The sequence below is a fragment of the Anser anser genome (assembly GCF_964211835.1).
Source record: "Anser anser genome assembly, chromosome: 6".
Lineage (NCBI taxonomy): Eukaryota > Metazoa > Chordata > Aves > Anseriformes > Anatidae > Anser > Anser anser.
The window spans coordinates 33,231,280-33,249,986 of NC_139726.1; the positions used below are offsets into that span (position 1 = coordinate 33,231,280).

General features: G+C 42.6%; 1 protein-coding gene across 18 annotated transcripts in view; it reads left to right on the top strand.

Annotated features, from left to right (window-relative positions):
• ERBB4 (erb-b2 receptor tyrosine kinase 4) overlaps positions 1–18,707 on the top strand; it is a 581,012-nt gene that overhangs the window by 473,420 nt on the left and 88,885 nt on the right. For all 18 annotated transcript variants that reach the window (XM_083841514.1, XM_083841527.1, XM_083841529.1 and 15 more), the window contains one exon: positions 6,333–6,518. In XM_083841514.1, the coding sequence (XP_083697640.1) occupies positions 6,333–6,518 (186 nt within the window). The remainder of the gene's footprint in view (positions 1–6,332; positions 6,519–18,707) is intronic.

Genomic DNA, 18,707 nt, shown 5'->3' on the forward strand with positions numbered 1-18,707 from the left:
TGAGGCCTAAGACTATGTACCTTCTCTGCTGTGCGAGAGTGCTGTCACAGGAGACTCAGAGGGTGTGACTGCACTGAGAAATACGGCACACATAGGCACATACCACCTCCGGAAAAGGCTGTGCACCCCTACAGCAGTGCCCCAGCTGGAAACCAGCTCTGCTCCTGGACGCAGGAGTGCCCTTCCTGTCACATTGCAGAGCGCTGCACCCCTGCCCCTGGTGCAGCACTACCTTGGTCAGAACCAACTGAGCAATTCTTGCTGGATGCTCTGTTTCCATCACATTGGTGTATGGTATATGGCAGTGTGTGGTTCCTGCTGTGGATTTTTTTTTTTTTGCATTGTTAATTTTTACCCTTGGAAGTTTTTGGTGTAATGGCAGACCTGCCAGCTGTATTTTTTGACTTTTCTGAAGGAGTAAGTTAATCTCACCATTTTGTGGTGCGACACACTTGTACTCCAGCATGCGCTGCAGTTGAGAGAATTTGTTGTACTGGCCATGTGTTGTCACCATCTCTCAGGCCAGAAACTTGTTTCATCACAGGGCACAGGACACGCCACTGTACTCGCATGATCCAAGTTAAAGCATATAGCTCAGTCCTGGCCTAGTAACCTCAGGGCTCAGTCTGCCCTCAAAGCATTGAAGTGCTGTTGACTGTATCACAGAGCAGTAGTGTTGGTTATACAAGCTGTTGTCAGGTTCCAAATAAGAGTTTTTGCCCCAAAGTGCCCTGTTAAATGCATCTGCTTTTAATGACTGTAGAGCAGTTCCTGGAAAAATAGCTGTGGCAGTTAATGATGTTAGTGTGTTCCCTCTGCTTGCTACTGTCCCTCCGTGGGGCTCTGACAGCCTTTGTTGGTTCCTGTTGCTGCATCTCTGATTTCATTTTCAGAACTGGCCGAGGTGTTTTGACAGGAGCTTTGCAGAGAGGATTTACCTGACTGGTGAAAAATGGAAGCCCAGGGGTTGGACGTGTAGCAGTGCTGCAAAGGAATTGAAAGCTACATATGGCATAGGGGAAATGAAACAACGGGTATCATTGTCAAACGATAAACGTGGACATATATGTTTTTGAACATATGTCTTGTGCTGTCTCTCAGCTTAAATATTTGTGCAGACTGCATATGCTAAGTTGGCTGCAACCTAAGAAATCTGTAAGGCCTAGCAGACAAACAAAATGCATTGAAAATATGTTGGGCTGTAATTGGATCTGCCCCGAAGCAGGTCAGACATGCGTTCCAGACAGGTTTTTGCTCTAGCCATTAGAAGCATTGTAAAATGAATGAAAAAAGCAATGTATTCACAATAGTATCTCTCCTGTTACCAGAGCACAGTTTATGATTTCAGAAAAATGCACAACACAGTAAGAAGCAAGCTTTTAAGTACTTTTATGTACTCAGCAATGATGAGGAAAACCAGGGGGTGTTTGTTCTTTTTTTTTTTTCGTTGTTTTCTTTTGGGACATTTTAAGGCAAGAACGGTTAGAAGAAAACCAAAGATTCCTTAGACTTTGGCCCGGCTTACCAAACTCCATTGGGTGCATGTGTTCATCTGGAGCAGTAGAATTTGCTCTCAGCTTGCTAAGCTTGGGGCAGCACACCCCTGATACTTGTTTGGAATGGGAACTGTGTTTCTCCTGCATTGGCCCGGAGGGATGGTGTGTGGTGGGTGTGTGTGGAGCACTGGAAGGGGACACGGCTCGATGTCAGCGAGCTCCTCCCAGTGCTCTGGATTGCATGGCCATCAGCACTCAGGAAGCTCATGTTAAAGAACAAGTCTCCAGAAAGAATAGCTTTTCTCCTCTGCCAGTTATTTAAGTCTGGTATAAGGAAACAAATATTGCTTCACCTGTGGATTCTGTTTTTAGGTGAAGTCTTGACAACCAAGAAAATAAAGTCATCAAGCATTGCATTAGGAAGTTCTGGGATCCACCAAGAGGTGCAAGGCTCTCTTAATGAGACAGCCTGTTTACAGGATTCATACCCTCCCCAAGCAGCAGAGGGAAGGTCTTCTGACTTACTAAAATGATCATACTGCCTTCCAAGCCAGGTTTTGCACTTCATAAGGGGTGGCTTGCTGTCAGCTCTACATGGCTTTTATGCCATCTCTGGCACCTTGGGAACAGTCTGGCTGGGGATGTGTGACCATGTAGTGAGCTACTTCCTGGTGTACTAACAGAGAAGTTAGTACTGGAGGAGGTTAACAGAGAAGTTAGTACTGGAGGAGGTTTGTGTCCTGGACCACTCTGGGTGGAGAATAAATCTTCAACAAGGCTATCAGTATGGCATTATTTTTACCACTAGTGGCCCAGGGCACCTTGCTGAGTCATTGCTTTACAAATTCAGGGCTCAGAGAAACAAAGCCAGCGGCAAAGCATGCTCTTCAGGAGGCAGTGTGCTGGCTAGTACTTACATTTACTTGTGAGCTGCAATTGTTAACAAAAACACCTCAGAGAAGCAAAGGGGAAGTTAAATACTATTTTGTAAGATGTCCTGTAGGTGTTGATGCGCTGTGGAAATACCTCCTTCCCACAGTCTCAAGAATTGGTCTTCCTCCTCCTGGAAGGCCAAAATAAAAATCTTTATTTGGATTTTCAGTTACTTTTCAGAAACGACACTTCAAACAGGACTGCACTGTGTGGATAGATCAAGAAACCATTTTAGCTGGGAGTTTCAAAGCTATTTAAGGAATGAAGGTGACTTGAGTGACCTGTGAGATGTGAGCAGCTAATTCCTTTCATCACCTGTGTTGACAGGTGCTTTTAGCCTGGATGTAACTATGCACTATATCCTTACGGTGATGGCTGGCTCGCGTGACTTAAATAGGCTCTACCTGTCTAAGAGTATTTTGGCTGTTCTAATGACATGTGCTCAGAGGGCTGCTTCTGGCCTCTGTTGATGAGCAATTGCCCTCCTCAGACCTTCACAGAGAAATCAGCCGTAGGTCTGGCGATGGCTCCCTGGAGCCTACATGCTCACCTTTCTTGTTGGGTGCTACACTGTGTTACTGAATGCATGTGACAGACCGATCAGTGTAGAGCATTAAAATAATGTTTCTGTAACTGTTTAATATGGGCTTGTGAATATAAATCACAGGAGCTGAGTTTAATGTATCTGGTGGAAATAATATAAACATATTCAAAAGGGGCAGAGGAGAGGAATGACCAACGTAACCTGAGATTTCTTTAAAATACCATAGCTACTACCTGAGGCCTTCTGCATCAAAGCCTTTCTTTATCCCCCTTCCCCTCAGATACATTAATACTGTGAGTAGAATATACGTACATAGCCTTGGTGGTAAGTAACTTACCTGGCATATTGTAGTACCCTAGTCTCAGCTGGTCAGGGCTCACTGCAGAAGGTAAAATACATCTTAGAGGTAAGGGCAAGCTGAGCTCCCCAAGTGCTACCTGTGCCCAGGCTGGCTGGCTTACAGCTGTCCTGGGTCTGACTGTCACACGCTGCTGCAATAATTGATACCTAAGAAGGGACAGCTGTGTAAACGAACTCCAGGAAGAGATCTGGTCTGGCTGAGGAGTTCCTCTTGTGGTAAGATTTTGTGCATCTGCAGATAGATGGAGAGTGCCTGATGTCTGATAGGAGCCTTTCAATACAGTCCCCTCTCCTGGCACTTCTCAGATGCTGACATGATGTTAGAAAGACTCTGACTTCTGGAGGAAATATAAAGTATTTTTTATCATTTCTCTCCTATCACCCCTTTTGTATTTCAAGCTTCAAAGGGGAAAGAAAGATAAAGTGTATCGGGAAAGAAAGATAAAGTGTTCTGGGGCTCGATTTCTAATTCTGCTCTAGATTTCCTATGTGACCAGATAGTACCTCAGTTTCCTCTCCTTTAAATTATGTTATTAGGTACAGTTTTCAAAATCATTTGTGTAATTCTTCCAGTTGAGTACAGAGACAAGATCTGCAGACAAGGCTACCAAGAGATACGGGAAACCAGAGGCTCGTTTTCAGAGGTGTCAATGTCAGGCAGCCAAGTCTGTGAGTTAGGTGCCTTACCTAATAACTATGTTACAAAATGTGATTGGGAACCACTCTGCAAGGTGCCTAAGTGTCATGGAAATCATGGTTCTGGGTCTTTAGTGCCCAAAAAGGGGGACTCTTACTCCCTACTTGCTGAACAGATTTTTAAAATGCTACTAAGTCATAATGTTTCTATTGTTGTTTGTCTGTTTTGTCTAATTAGACTCTAGGAGAACAATTACAATCTCTTCTACTTTGTGTTTATGCTGTGCCAGATAGACATAACCCTGAATTTAGTTCTCTTGTAGAAGTTAGTGCAATAAAAATAACAATACTTTTACTAATGAGAATAACTATGTGAAGCCAGGATTCATGCTAAATTAATACCCATTAGTGACTTAGATCTATAATGAAGGTTTCCCTGCTCTGTCGTGTGTCTTAATTTATCACAGAGCAGTCTATAATATTTTATTAATGATATTTTTATTTTTTTGTGGAACTGTTGCCCAAAACTATTGGAAAGGATATGTGCTTTCTTGTATCACCAGAATGAGACAAATGGCACTACTTGCTTTTATTATTGTACAGAAGTGTCTTTCCTTTGGATTCAGATAGACTTATAAATGGCAAGTAGCTGGAGACTAATGGAGCACATGCTTCAAAGCTTTCCATCTGGTCCCTTGGTGAGGAAAAATAATATATTGTCTCTGTTCTAATCAGTCTTCATTATAAAGAAAAATGCTCCCACTGGAAATTCTGGAGAAACTTCACTCTGAGAGGGAGAGGGCAACAAGTGCTATCCCCTTATGCATCTGCAGGGGAAAAATTGAATGAATTAAAATAAATAAAAAGAGGCAGTCATTCTGCTCTCTGAAAATGGATAATGCACCTGTCAACACACATTTATTCTGGTGGCTTTCACTGACACTTTCTGGTGATCACAGAAGAGGCTAAAACTGCTTGAAGGAGACCCCACACATGCTACTTGAATAAGACAGAACTGTATTAATTTGAATTAGAGCAAAAGTTCTTAAATGATGATTCCTTATCTCAGTTTTATTGGAATTTTCCTCAGAGCTCTTCCTCCAGTCTTCCAATCACATAGCTGCTATTGATTGATTTACTTCTTCACATATGTTTAGGAAGAAAAACGAAGGAGATGTTCCCCCAGTGGATTCCATCTGCTCTTTTCTTATCGGGTGGGGTGGGGGGCAAACCTACAATTAGTGTCTCGTTCATCTTTTGGTTTTAAGTTAAAAAAAAAAAGAGAGGGAAAGAAAGGGAACTATTATGCAAATACTCTGCAATTTGGTTTCAAATATTCTTTGTACTATGATGAGCAATTTCCTTTAATACAAACTCAGCCTACCTGCCAGGACTTTTTTCCCCTTGATACAGGAAAGAAAAAAGAGACTTAGGACTTGGGGAAGATGCTGTGTTCCTCTGATGCCAACTTTCTTATCCTTTTTTTCTTTCCTTCTTTGGCACTATTATAGCTGTTAAATTGTCAGAAGGATGTCACATGGTTTTTTTTGGAGAAAGAGAACCAAAATAGCTTTACAGAGCTGCAGTTTCATCTCACTTTTCATTGTTCTGTTGCCATGATGAAGTAGTCTTGAAATGGAGGACTCAGCTCCGTGAATGAGGGAGAAAAGCTTTCCCCCTACATTTTTTTGCAGTGCCAGTTGTTTGTGATGGCAGCATTACCTGGACAAACAGATGTTCATTTTTTTGTAAGGAGTTCCTGTGCCACTTGTTTGTGGCACTTTAGGACTCTGCATACATTAGGCAACATTAAGTGCTTCTAGTTAAATGTTAACACTTAAGCCTGTAAAATACTAAGCATAAAATTTTTGATCCTGTAAAGCATGTCAACACAGCTTAATCAAAAATCTTAACAGAGAAGGCCAAACTGGGGATGTAACTTTATATGAGTGGCATAGTTCGCTTGCACAAAAAAAAGTTGGTGCCTAATGCATTGACCATCAGTTGGAAAAATAAATTCAAGAAACAAAGGGGGAAATAAGAAAAATGAGATCTTTAAACAAAGTCAAGTGTGTCATACATCTTTGGTTCTGGGGCTGTAACAGGATGGGGAATGTTAAGGCAGTGCAGAACTTCTGATCTGAACCTTCTCTGGATCTGTTTGGAGCTCTGTCACTTGGGGCTCATTATATCGAACGTACATCATATCATACTGGATTTTGTCTATGTATGCCTCACACTGGAAAGACAATAAACATTTATGGTATTTAGAGGTCACTGATCCCCTTCAGGTGCTGTCTGGGAAATCTTTGCATAAGGTTTCTAAGCACACTGGAGTAACTGGGTCACTGTTGTTGTTACAGGAAGCTCTGATCATGGCTAGCATGGACCACCCCCACCTGGTGAGACTTCTGGGTGTCTGCTTGAGCCCGACCATTCAACTAGTCACTCAGCTGATGCCTCATGGCTGCCTGTTGGATTATGTTCATGAACATAAGGATAATATTGGCTCCCAGCTTCTGCTAAACTGGTGTGTCCAAATAGCCAAGGTATGTAATTGATGATGTTTTTTTGTTTTTCTCTTTTATTTTCATAACTAGCCAAATGGCTTGCCAAGGGAAAAAAAATTAAAAAGATTGCTTTTTTCACGTGTGTGTAGTCTTGGAAATGTGTACTGTTGTGGCTGCCTCTACAATATTGTAGATTACTCATCAATACGTAAACCAAAGTGTTTTTCTTGACTGCCTTTCCAGCTCAGTGCTAAGGGGACCTTTGAGGAAAAAAAGGTGAGGAAAGAAGCCCCTGGTATGATGATGTCTGGGGTTGAGCACAGAAATATTTTTCAGCCTCTTCTGCTGTTGATTGCCTGTAGATACTGTAGTATATTGTATATTGTAGTTTTCAACCTTTCTGAATCTGCATTACCAGTTAAATTCTGATATGCCATCTATTGTCTGCCCACACACTGCTGAGAAGATAAACAGTTACTTCATGTCAGTCCTTAGGGAACCACTGCGGTTCTGCTGTGTTTAAGACCTATCGCAGCAGCTGAGGTTGGAGGGTAATATCACTTGTCTTTGCAGAATGGGAATGCTCAGGGGCCAGATCCTGCTTTGCGTGCCCTAGTGTAATGTTCTTTGCCTTCCTGGGGAGTTTTAGGAGCAAGAGTTCAGCCGTTACCATTCAGATACAGGCTGTATGCCAGCTAAGGTGGAACAGCAGAACAGGTCATAAAACCAGTCCCAGTGTAATCCTTGCACAGAATTCAATGTGTGTTTTTATATATGTTTAGATACTTAGTGCAGTACTAACAAGTTACTGATAATCCATTGCAAAAAGTGACAAGTTCCAGAAGTGTAGAGGGCTGTGGTTTTTATCCATTTTAAAGGCTCTTCTGTCCAACCAGAATTGCGTACAATGGAGTTACCATGAATGGAAATCTGGATCTCACTTCTCACTTAAAACTGCATAGAAATCACTAATATTTTTTGACTGCTTTGGTGAGAATGCTTGTTCCATACAAACATGTGCCACACTTTGCCTTCATATATTAAATCTGCAGCCTTAAGTGAATGTTACAGTATCCATTAACGATTCTTAATTCACGTTATAGCATTAAACGTCTAACGCTGGAGAAAAACCTGGAGATTGAGCAGTTGTTTTGCTAGACAGAGTGGTAGCCGTCAAGTAAGCATTCACTTCTTTTAAAAAAAAACTTCCTTACAAAAGGAAAAAAAAAAATGAGAAATTCAGCTAGCTCTGAGGTTTTGCTCAAGAGGAGGGAGGCGTGTTTGAGGCTCATCGTTAATAGGTGTTTTTTCTTTTTTTCCCCCCCCAGGATTACATCTTGTTGTCACATCCTGAAGGTGGCAGTAGATTAAATGAGCATAATGCTTGGTAGAGGGGTTGATCCGTAGCAGTGATCTGTGACTAACTTGTGAAACTTTCAGAATTTGCATGGGGAGATGGAAGGTAGTAATCTGGGAAGAAAGAAACACACTAAAATAAATTAATAGGGCAAAAAATGCCCCCATTCTGAGGTTGCGACATTTTGTATGTGTGCTCTCTCTATGATTCTGCAGTGCTGTGATGGTAAAGCAGCCAGAGTTGCACAGTATGTTAGGACACAGTAATGGGGATCGCCTGTATCTGGAGATGTGCAAGAGCAGATAGAAACTGTTATCAGAACAAGGAAGGTAGGGGAGAAAATACATACTCCTGTTTGAGACCTTTTTCTGCAACACAACCTCCTTGCCATCTGTTTGCTGCTCTTCTGATGGATAGTGGCCATTATTGTTTATTTCAAAACATTTACACAGTGCCACACATGAAAAGCTAATCCACCTTTATTTTCCATTTGTGCATGCATATGGCCATTGACTTGTGGTAATAACTGTGCTAGCTTTGCTCTGGACTTTGTGAGCAGCTGATCAGGGAAGGAGAGGAGCCCTGCTATAGACTAGAGGCTTATAGAGCCGGCAGATCTGTGGTTTAGCTACATTCATTTGTAAAACTCTGCCTGCTGGTGGTCTTGATCTGTGTGGGCTGTGGGAGGAGCAGGTGAGGTGTTAGAGGTGTTTGAGTTTTGAGGTGGTGGGTAACCAAACGGTGTGAAGAAGTGAGATCATATGCGTAAGACCAACTGATGGACTGTCAGGAAGAGAAAGGAAGATGCTTTATAAGAAAAGGTGGCCTATTGTTGAGGGGAAGTTTAGTAAAGTTCAGTTAGCTCATTGAAATTCAATTAAGTTCATCTTCTTCTGCATCACAATAGTCTGGAGGTTAATTTCGCCTTGGCCTTGCATTACATCCTGAAGCTTGTCCACAACTACCCAGGGACAGCACGAGTGACTGTGTTACTGAACAGCTGCAGTACTTGGGACCCATGGCAGGCTTCTTAGTTCTGGACAATCACAATTTGGGAGTTTTTCCTCAGCTTCCTAATGTCTCTTTCCCTTCTCTTATTTTTACTGCAGTGGTCTGTAGTGGGAATGAAGAGGAGCAGTACCTATCACACAGGATGTTCTGGTGCTTTTGTATGCAGATCAGTGATATTTAGTGGGGATGGCTTGTTAGTGTTGACAAGGTCACCACAAGTACTGACTACTTGCACACCATGATGCAATCTTATTGCAGAAGTAGACTTCAAAGAATGTGTTCCTTTAACTCTATTTTATTCTTGTCTTTGGAGACCTTATGTGACAGTTGGGTGTTGAAAATCTTCCCCATCATGTATCTTTATGTATAGATTGAACTAATTTTATTATTATATAGGAAGCTATCAGTGATGCTAGGAAAGAGATAGGGATGTGCACAGAAGGTTGCACAGAATTCTCTGCATTGCATTGCACTTCCTGGTGGGATACAGGGATGCTTTTTCCCTTACTAGCTCCCAGACTGTAATATGGATTGGTGCTGCAGTAAGTACATGGAAAGGTGTTTCAGAAGGAGTGGGGAGAAGAGTCTGAGATCACCAGACAAGGAGTCCCCTTATCCCAAAAAGTGGAATAAACATGCTGGTTGGAGCCTAGCAGCGGGGGAGTTGTAATGCTTGTTCTCCACTCATCTGTCACAGTTAACAGTGACTAGGAATCACTTTGCAGCCTGCAAATAGGAAAGATTTGATTTGCCTGCAAACAGACCAGTCTCTACAGGAGTGAGTGCAGGAGGTGGTGGTTGCGTTGAACACAAGTTGTGGTTTGCTGAACGAGAGGTCTGTGTGTCCTGTGTACCTGTCCCCCCTGTGCTCACATTCTGGTTTCCAGCATTCAGCTTGAGAATGCATCACCACATCATGCTTTTCCAGGCTTCGGGGAGTTGTTGGTTGTAGTTTTCAGAAAGGCACCTAAAACGTGATTAGCAGCATAATAAGAGGTGAAAATGATTAGTGTTCTCCCAGTTCTGTTCTCTGCTTCCTGAAACATCTCCTGGTGCCTGCCCTTTGTTCGAAACACCATTCTAGCTTCCCCTTCCCTCCTTTTCTGGTGAGAATTTTCCCCAGCAAGGGTAGGATGGGAGGAATTGGAAATGACTTGGTTCCAAAGTTGAGGTTGATTTTTTTGTGAATCATTTAAAATCAAGTTGCTACTGCAATACAGTTCCTCCCTACTGCGCTTTTCTCCATCTGCCAGTATGCAGGCTTTTATTTATCGAAGTCATTGCTTCAGAGTTCACTTGTTCTGCCAGGCTGTTCATTTCCATATGTCTCTACTTCTGTAAAACTAGATACAAAAACTAGTTAGGCACTATGCCTGGTTGCCAACCTGCATATGGCTCTGGAGATCATTTCTGAAGGTTGACGATAGGGCAGTTATTAAGTATTATCTACTGCCAATTGAAAAAAAGCTTGGGTGACTTTTTCTTTTTGCTTATACAGATTGTGTTGAATTTATTCTGACTGTTAGATCATTGTAGGGTAATTGTGTTCTCTTTCCAGAAGCTTTAGCTTCTTATTTTATGGATGAAAGTTATAAAAATAGAGTAGTCCCCAAGCATTCTGCATAAAACATGGTTGTTAGACAGCAGCTGTGTCTGAGGGGGTTCTTCCCTTCTGCTTTGCAGAGACACAAGGCATCTCTGTGTGTCTAGCTTGCATGTGTAGCGTCTCGCTTAGGAACTGAATGTTTAACCTTGTAGCTCAAGAGTTTGGCTGAGTTTAGCTCAGTGATTTTGTGTGGAGATGGTGTCCAGCTAGGCAGTAAGCTACCTGTGCAGATCAAGATGATCCCTAGGGTGGGAATAAGAGTAACAAGCTTGCTAGCCTTAGGGTACGGAAGGATGGAGGAATGTTTCATGAACATCCATAGTGTTGGCTGCTTGAGATACTGATAGAGAATCAAATCTTGCAAGGTTAGTGAAATCTCAGTAGATAAATTCTGACCTTGCCATCCAGTGTATGACAGATGCATGCAAATCAGGAAGACTTTAAACAAACAAACAAAAAAAGAGAGAAGTACTTTATGCATTCATATTTCAGTGTTTGGTACAATTTCTGTCAACAAGGGCTGCCTAAACCCTCTGCCTAACACCTTGGTGGTGAGGTGAAGTGGTTCTTAGAGAAACACATTCAAGAATAGATGAACTTGGGGTTTCTAGTCAGAATGAGTTGGTTACACCATGCCCCCAGGGGAGGTTACCTTTAAGATGCATCTGTTTAAGCCTGTATCCTCTCACTGGTACTCTAATGGAAAAATAAGCCTGTGTCTGTTGTGATTATTATAGTGGGCCTTTGTGCTGTGCTAGGCTGTCTCCGGAGCAAATAGAAACAGATTTTTGGTACTGTAACTTGGCGTGCAAAACCTGATAAATTCCACATAGGAGTTCAACTCAGGTAGCCTCATCTATTGCTCTACTATTCCTTTATGGCAAAAATTAAGGTTTTGTTCAGCTGCTGGTGACTTACATTACATGTGCACCAGTTTTGCTGAGCACTGCTGGAATGCAGAGGAACTTTTTCTGCCCTGGGAGAAAGGAAGCAATGTTCCTAAAACAAAGCAGCACACCTAAGGTCACCTGCCATTTGGAAGGAGCTCAGCTCTCCTGGGTCTTAGCCGGTACCCCATTCTGTTAGGTCCTGACTCCTGCTTTGGCCTGCCAGACCTGGTTTTGGTGGCGTGAGCTATCATAATTCATTCATATCACCTCAGAATAGTAATGAGGTAAGGCAAGAGTAGGTTGATACAGTAGAATGTCATGGAAAGAAAATCAAGTACTTAAGGGGGATTACTTTTTATACTTTTTCAATATAAAAGAACTCTCAAATTACCTTAACTAAAGCCCTGCACGGCATCAGTTATCCAAGTATGCAAGAAAACAATGTTTGAAAACGCTGTAGGAAAGAAGGGAGGGGAACTCAGGGATGGAGTTTCAATGGCACTTATATGGGGAAGTGCAGATGCACGTCTGTCTGCCGCATGTTATTCCAGCACGCTTGCACTCGCTGCTCTCTTCAAGGATTTTCTACCAGGAGTGCAGATCTGCTGCTGGGGGAGCAGCCTACAGGAGCCATCCAAGCAAAGGCACTTGCAAAGCCGCCTCGCTGCTGCTTTGTGTGCCTCTGTTATCTCTCCCTTTAGCTGGTTCACATTACAGGCCTCCGTGGCCTTCTGTGGTTCTCTTGGCAAGAAGGATAGCCTGTCTGCTCCTGAAGCCTCTCTCTATGCCAGGTTTTTTAGAAAAGGCGTATTTTATTATTGCCCAGGGCAGTGCTTCTCAGCTGGATGTAAATTCGCAGGCTGTGTCAAATTCAAAGGATCTATGCTGCTTTATGCAATTGAGAAGCTGCCCCAGAAGCTGGTACAGGGCTCACCTCACATCCTAAATTAAACTGGTTCCAGCCTGCACTCCTCATGTGCAGGGGGAGAGAGGCTCTAAACAGGGAGAGCTGGAGGCAAATGAGGTCCATTCAGCCGCACTGCGAGGAGCGGAGCCTTTTTCCTCCATGAAGCCGTGATGGATTAGGAGTGACTCGCTAGAGATGGCTTTTGTTATTCTCCTGCAGATGGGGCACGAGATGGAAGCTGTGTGAAGTGGGAGGCAGTGGGGGTGGCTGGACAGGTTGGGAAGAGGTGGAGGATAGTGGCTGTGGTTCAAGGTCTTTCTTCTTCATTAAAGAAGCCTACCCTACAGCTCAGCAACTACTCCATCATGGAGTGAACAAAGGAGCTTAATGACAGTCATCTATCAGCTGTCCACATTTTAAGCTTCAAGATGTCTCTATTCCCAGAGCTCTGTGCCATGACAAGGCTAATTGTATAATTATAATGCTATACCAACCCCTCCTGACGTGCTCACACTGGCAAGGACCAGGGCTAAGGGCCGTGATAATTATCACTGCGAGCAAGTACATTAGCATAAATGTAGTTTACTAATGGGGCTACTCTATTAGGAAGTGCAGTGCATAGAAGAGTAGGATCTAAACCAAGGAGTATGAAATTAAAGCCATATTGAGACAAGACTTTAATTGTGTGGAGGAGCAAAATCAAAATAGGTGGGGAAAGCATACTTTTACTCTCCTGAATCCCTCTGTGCAGTTTCCTTTCCTTTTTCCTATTCATCATGACTTTTTCACACTTGCTGGAAAGCTTGGATGCAGATGGCAGATTGAAATTGAGGACACTTCTGGTGTTGCTGGAGAGTTGTCACTGAAGCAGGATCTGTCATCAAGGCCCAGAGGGGAATGACCCCACCCTGTCCATGTCCTGGGCCTTTTTTGGTACCCTGCTGGGTTGCTCACTGGGTTGTAAAGATTCATACAAACTTGAGAAACCCTTGGAACAAAATTCAGGTGGACTTTTCAGAAGTATTCTGAATCCTCTTAGCTCTTGACTGGTAGAAGGGGACAGATTTCTTCCCTGCTGTGGTCATCTGGAATGCATGGAGTTTTGTGAGAGGCTGAAGAAGTTTATTTCAGTCCTCTTAGATTATAAAGTGTTGTTGTGTTGTGTTGTTTTTTTGTTTATTTTTTAAACAAAGACAGGGAATAAACATTAGGACTTCAGTAATTACTGAAGTACTTCAGTCCGATCTGCCATGCTCAGATGAACGTGGATGGACGCTGTGTGCAGCCACTGCTGGTGCACTGAGGCATGGGCTCAAGGCCTGGTGACTTCACGTGACTGCTAGCGTGGCTGTTTTGCATTCTTTCTGGAAATAATTCTCCAAAGAAATCAGGGAATTGGATCGCATTAGAAATAATTACAGCATCTCTGCACTTTAATTGCATGTTTCATTGGCCAGCACAGTATTCCTCCTTTCCCTGCATGATTATGTACATATTTATGGAGAATTTCATGCAGTTCTTCCACTTTTTCCCCACCGGTCATTTCATCTGGATTATTGAACAGTTTTAAGCTATTTTAGAAATTGCTGAATGTTTTTTAGCAAACCTACTTGTCCACAGGACAAGTTCCTTGTGAAAAGCCTTAAAACAAAGGAACACTCAATTAAAATTTACTAACTGAATTGTAGAGCACATTTTTTTCCTCTCTTTCATTCCATCCTTTCTTCTCCCCTCCATCTCATACTGTCTGCGCACCAAATTCACTTTTTCTCTGTTTTTGTCCTTCCATTTTGTTACTTCTTTCCTCAGCTTCCACAGTTTTTTATCAACCTGTTTGTTGTTGATCTTTCCATAGTGTCATCACTTCTCCTTCATTCTCTGGCTGTCTGGCTCCCTCTAGCTGGTGGCCATTCAGTGCTCTGAAACCAGCACAGGAGCAGCATGATGCCCGCCACCAGTTTCAACATTGTCACATCTCATTAGAGGGTTAGGAGAGGACCTAAATTTCTTCATTTCTTTCATGACAATGTTTTCGGTTTTGAGGGTTCAGTGCCAGCTAGCTGATGACTACAGCCTGTGGGGGAGGGATATTTGAATCTGTAAGGTTGCATCAGGCAAAAATGAAAGATTGGGTTTACATATAAAAAAAAAAAATTAGAGACAGCTTTTTCACAGCTTTGTGCTCAGACATCTGATTCTCTAAGACTGTACTGCGTACTATAGTAACATCCGGATGATGGTGTTCAAGTTGTTTATGGCTGTGTGTGTGTATAATATAACATATACACACATATATTTGCTCATTAGGTCCAGAGGAATCTACATTGGGTGGAATGACTCAACCTCCGAAGGTGAGCGTCTCTCTCCAGTGACTACAGAGGGAGTCTAGGAGACAAGCGTGGGCTAACCTTGCAGGTCTCTGACAGCTTAATTTGGGGGGGATAAATGTGCAGGCTGATGAGGATGACAGGAACACATGGGGAATCTGGGACAAGGCAGGTACCAGAGCACTAAGCTAAGGTCTGAACTTAAAGCTCACATAAGAGCTGCTGGATTTCCTTTCTGCACAGTGCGGTAGATACTGTGTTAGGGAGCTGTACCCAGCTCTGCTGCGTAAGGGCCTGTGAGAAGCGATGCTATCTTGCTTTCAGCTTGCCAGTGACTGGAAGGTTTATAAGGAGCAGCAGTCATCCTGTTTTCAGCCCTGATCCGACCCCTTGTGGATTATTGAGGCTTCCCCCTCCCCTGAAATGCCCATGTTCCCAAAAGCAGTTCCACAGTTCGTGGTTGTTAAAAAAACAGCCAAGAGATTTTTCAGACATTTACAAATAACATCAGCCATTGCAAAGGCACAGAAATGGGCAATCTATTGCACAGAGATAGACAATTTATTGTTTTCTTAAATGAAAGGTACACTTAGTGCTGACATTTATAGGGTCTCTGATATTGGGGACCTGACAGCTGCAGGCTACAAAAGCCCGAAAGCTGACTTGGCCTGACCAGACAAGCACTCTCATCAAGTACACTCAAGTCCACTGGGGAAAAAAGGAGGAAAAAGAAAAACCAGCCATTAGATTTTTTCCTAGCAGTCCCCAACAGACTGGCTTGGGAAAGCATTATTGAAAACCTCTCCTAAATCAGATTCAGGATATTATAGGAGCACCTACTAGGTTCTGTCAGGATTTCCATTATAAAGCCATATTTTTCAGGTTTATAACTCAACCATAAAATTCTTCTCTGGACTGTGACTTGGCATAAAATGTCTCAGCCCCAAGCATATTTTTTATTATTATTCAAGAAATATATGTATTTGGCTATTTTTAAGTTGGTGGAGTTGAGAAACAAAAGCTGGGTCTCTTTCTTTCTATACACATAAATTAAAACTCTTTTTTTCCCCTAGTGAATGCCTTTCTTTCAACATCTTACTTCATAAAGTAACTTATCCTGCTTGGATAACTACAAAAACTGGATGGCCAAGGCATTGATGTTTAAAGTTAAGACACACAGACATACCGTTTTTACAAAGTGACACAGTGTGCACATGCCCCACAAAAACAGTAAAGTGCTTCTAAAACTACTTAAGAGTCTTGAGGAAGCTCTGCAAGGCCATTTGAAAAAAGTAGTGGGGTTCTGCAGGATGTGCCCACATTTGAGTGAAGGTTAGCTTTCATAATGAGCTGCATTTCAGAGTTCTCCCATGCAATCCAGTGCCCAGAAAGAAGGAAAGAACTGGCCTGTTGAAAGGGAAGGGAGATGCCCTGAAGAAGCCAGTCCATATGAGGGCTGCAGTCTATAAACATGAGATCAAACCTAGCAGATGTCTGTTAGCAGACGAGCTACTGTGTCCAAAATTCAGATGTATCTTAAAAATCAGAACAGTGGGAGCCAGGAGTAGTAGTGGGCTGAAGCCTGTTGCCCTGCCCCAGCGTGACCTGCTATATCAGAGGCCTGTGAATGAAGTACAGGAACAACAATCACTCGCTACCTCTTCATGAAACCTTTCTGAGGCACATCTCAAGCCATGGATGGTTTCTGAAGATGGCACCTTATGTCTTGGTACTTTTGTGGGTAGACTCCTTCCATGCCAAAGTAAAGTTTGACAGACACACCAGAGCAGGATGCGTCCATCCTCTGAGACATGCTGGTGAATCCTGCAGCAGCAGTGAACGGCACTCAGTTACACAGCTCCCCTACGAAGGGGTAGCATAGCTGGAAGAATAATACACTTCCCAGGATGCTGTGTAATCTCTGTGCAATGCAGAAGACCAAGGTTAGTCTGTTTCATGAAATGGGAGAGGGCAGTTCTAGGGGCTGCTGGCATGGTTTCAGGTGCCGTGCCAGCCCTCAAACCTGCAGGGTCATCTGGCAGTCAGGTGTCATTAGTCAACACTCTCCCTCTTTCCCACTTCCCATCTGTTTCTGTCCATCCTGTTTGTGCAAATGAGCTCTCAGTATGCAGCAGTTCTCACTGTAGGCTGGTTTTCTTTCTTCATTCTGTGACCTTCTTGGTTCCTCAGACTTTACCCTTGTCTGTGTGCCAGAGGAAAATCTGTGCTGCTTCTGTTTTTTATTTACTAACTGCCCGTGTTAGCAAAGAAACACAGAGGATCATATTCCACCCAGTGCACAATTCAGACCTGCAGTGCTTTAATATCTTCTGATTGGAGGAGGTGATAGAAGACGGGGTTATCTATCCCATAAAAAAAATTTTGTGTGTTACACAAAGAATGAAATGCAGTGCCCTGAACTGAAAATAGTGCTGAACAGTTCTGAATAGTTCCAAATTAAGCCGTTTGTCCAAAACCTTTGCAATGTTAGCTTTGGCTTCACACTTAATTTCTTTCCTTTTTTTTAATTCTAAAGCAAATTGTTTTGAAACAGAAACCCATCTGACTTTCATAAAGGTTTGGGTTTTTTTTCAGTGTTAGTTTGTAAGAATATTTCAAAAAATAGCAAAAGTCAATTTTAGTGTAAGCTGCTTTATTTTTTCAAATAAATTGTTTTGACCAGCATTTCCTAGGAGCCTATGTACAGAAGTAAAATGTTACGCTAATAGAATTTGGTTTTGTTTCTACACTCAAGATACATTACTTGTATTGTGAATTCCTTTACTTAGGGACCTCTCTACAGCAATGTCTCCCCTGTCAGCACTCATAACCAAATGCAAATTGTGTGGTAGCACTATATATTAGATAGGGAGAAAGAAATGAAGCGTGAGCAATCTGAATTGGACTTGAAAAGGCAGAGAGTACCTGAATTTCCATAAGTGTAGGAATTCAGAAAGCTGAAGACCTAGTAGTCAGTGAAGGAGGAGTTTGACATCACAAGTGGGCTGGAATAGTACAGTGCAACACTACAAATAGCAGGTGACAGGAATTTTTATATGGAAAGTTTGAAGGTGGCAGAAAAAAGAGTGTGGTGCCGTGGTGTGCTGCCTCCTTGGAATTAGCGTGGCACCTTGGGCTGCCAGCATGCATGGTGGAGCACATAGTACTTCAGTGGTGCGGGGGCTCTGTGCACTGCTTTCGTGCACCCTGCTGGTTCACTTGGTGAGGGTTTTTGAAATAGAGTCCCCCCCAAAATGGCAAACCCATTTTGTGTGTGGATTTAAATACAAACGTTGGAGCCCCACGTAAAGCTAATAACTCTAAAATGTGCCAGCCAGGTCTCTTCTGATAGAGGCAGGATGTGTCATTGTCACTATATGAAGCTCTGACTCTACCTTCTCTAGATTATCATCTCATTACCCAAAAAGAGAATCAAATTGCAGTAGTTTTAGTGTTTTGGGGGGTATACCAAGTTCATCATATGAGAAAAAACATTTGTGTATATTTAGTTTACCTAGATGAGGCTTTGTGTTCTGAGTGTTAGCTATGAACGCAGCATGATCAAATACCAAGAGGAAAACAAGTATGTAAGGTGAGGGATGACACTGACATGAGAATGAATGAGTTTTAGCTGACTATGAATCAATTCAGAGTGGAGATTAAAAGAAGGTTATTAACTACTGTAGCAGTAAGGTTCTCAAACCTTCAGGTAGAAATAATGCAGACAAAATAATTAATGACTTTTAAGATGGAGCTTGCTGTGTTGATGAAGCAGATGTGGACTGAATGGTGTGGTTGCTTTCGAGGGGCTGAGTTTGGTGACACGGTAGCTTTTAGTTCCCTGCTTTGAAGCTGAGTAACCTGGCAAGAATGAACAAGGACAGGCAACGTTCCCATGCTTTGCTGGGAGAACAGCCCAGGCCTGAGATGTGGGACGTCGGGAGATAGAGATCGAGTTGGGTTTTTCGCTTCGGATTGTTTCTTGTTTTCTTTTTCTTATTTGCTCACCTTATTCATTCTTAATTCAAATTAAATCACAGGCTGATTCCATTAGCTGAACTGAATAATGCATTACTCTGTGAGTTTTCATTGAAATCAGCAAGCCTATTCATGCAGTGATGATGCTATTC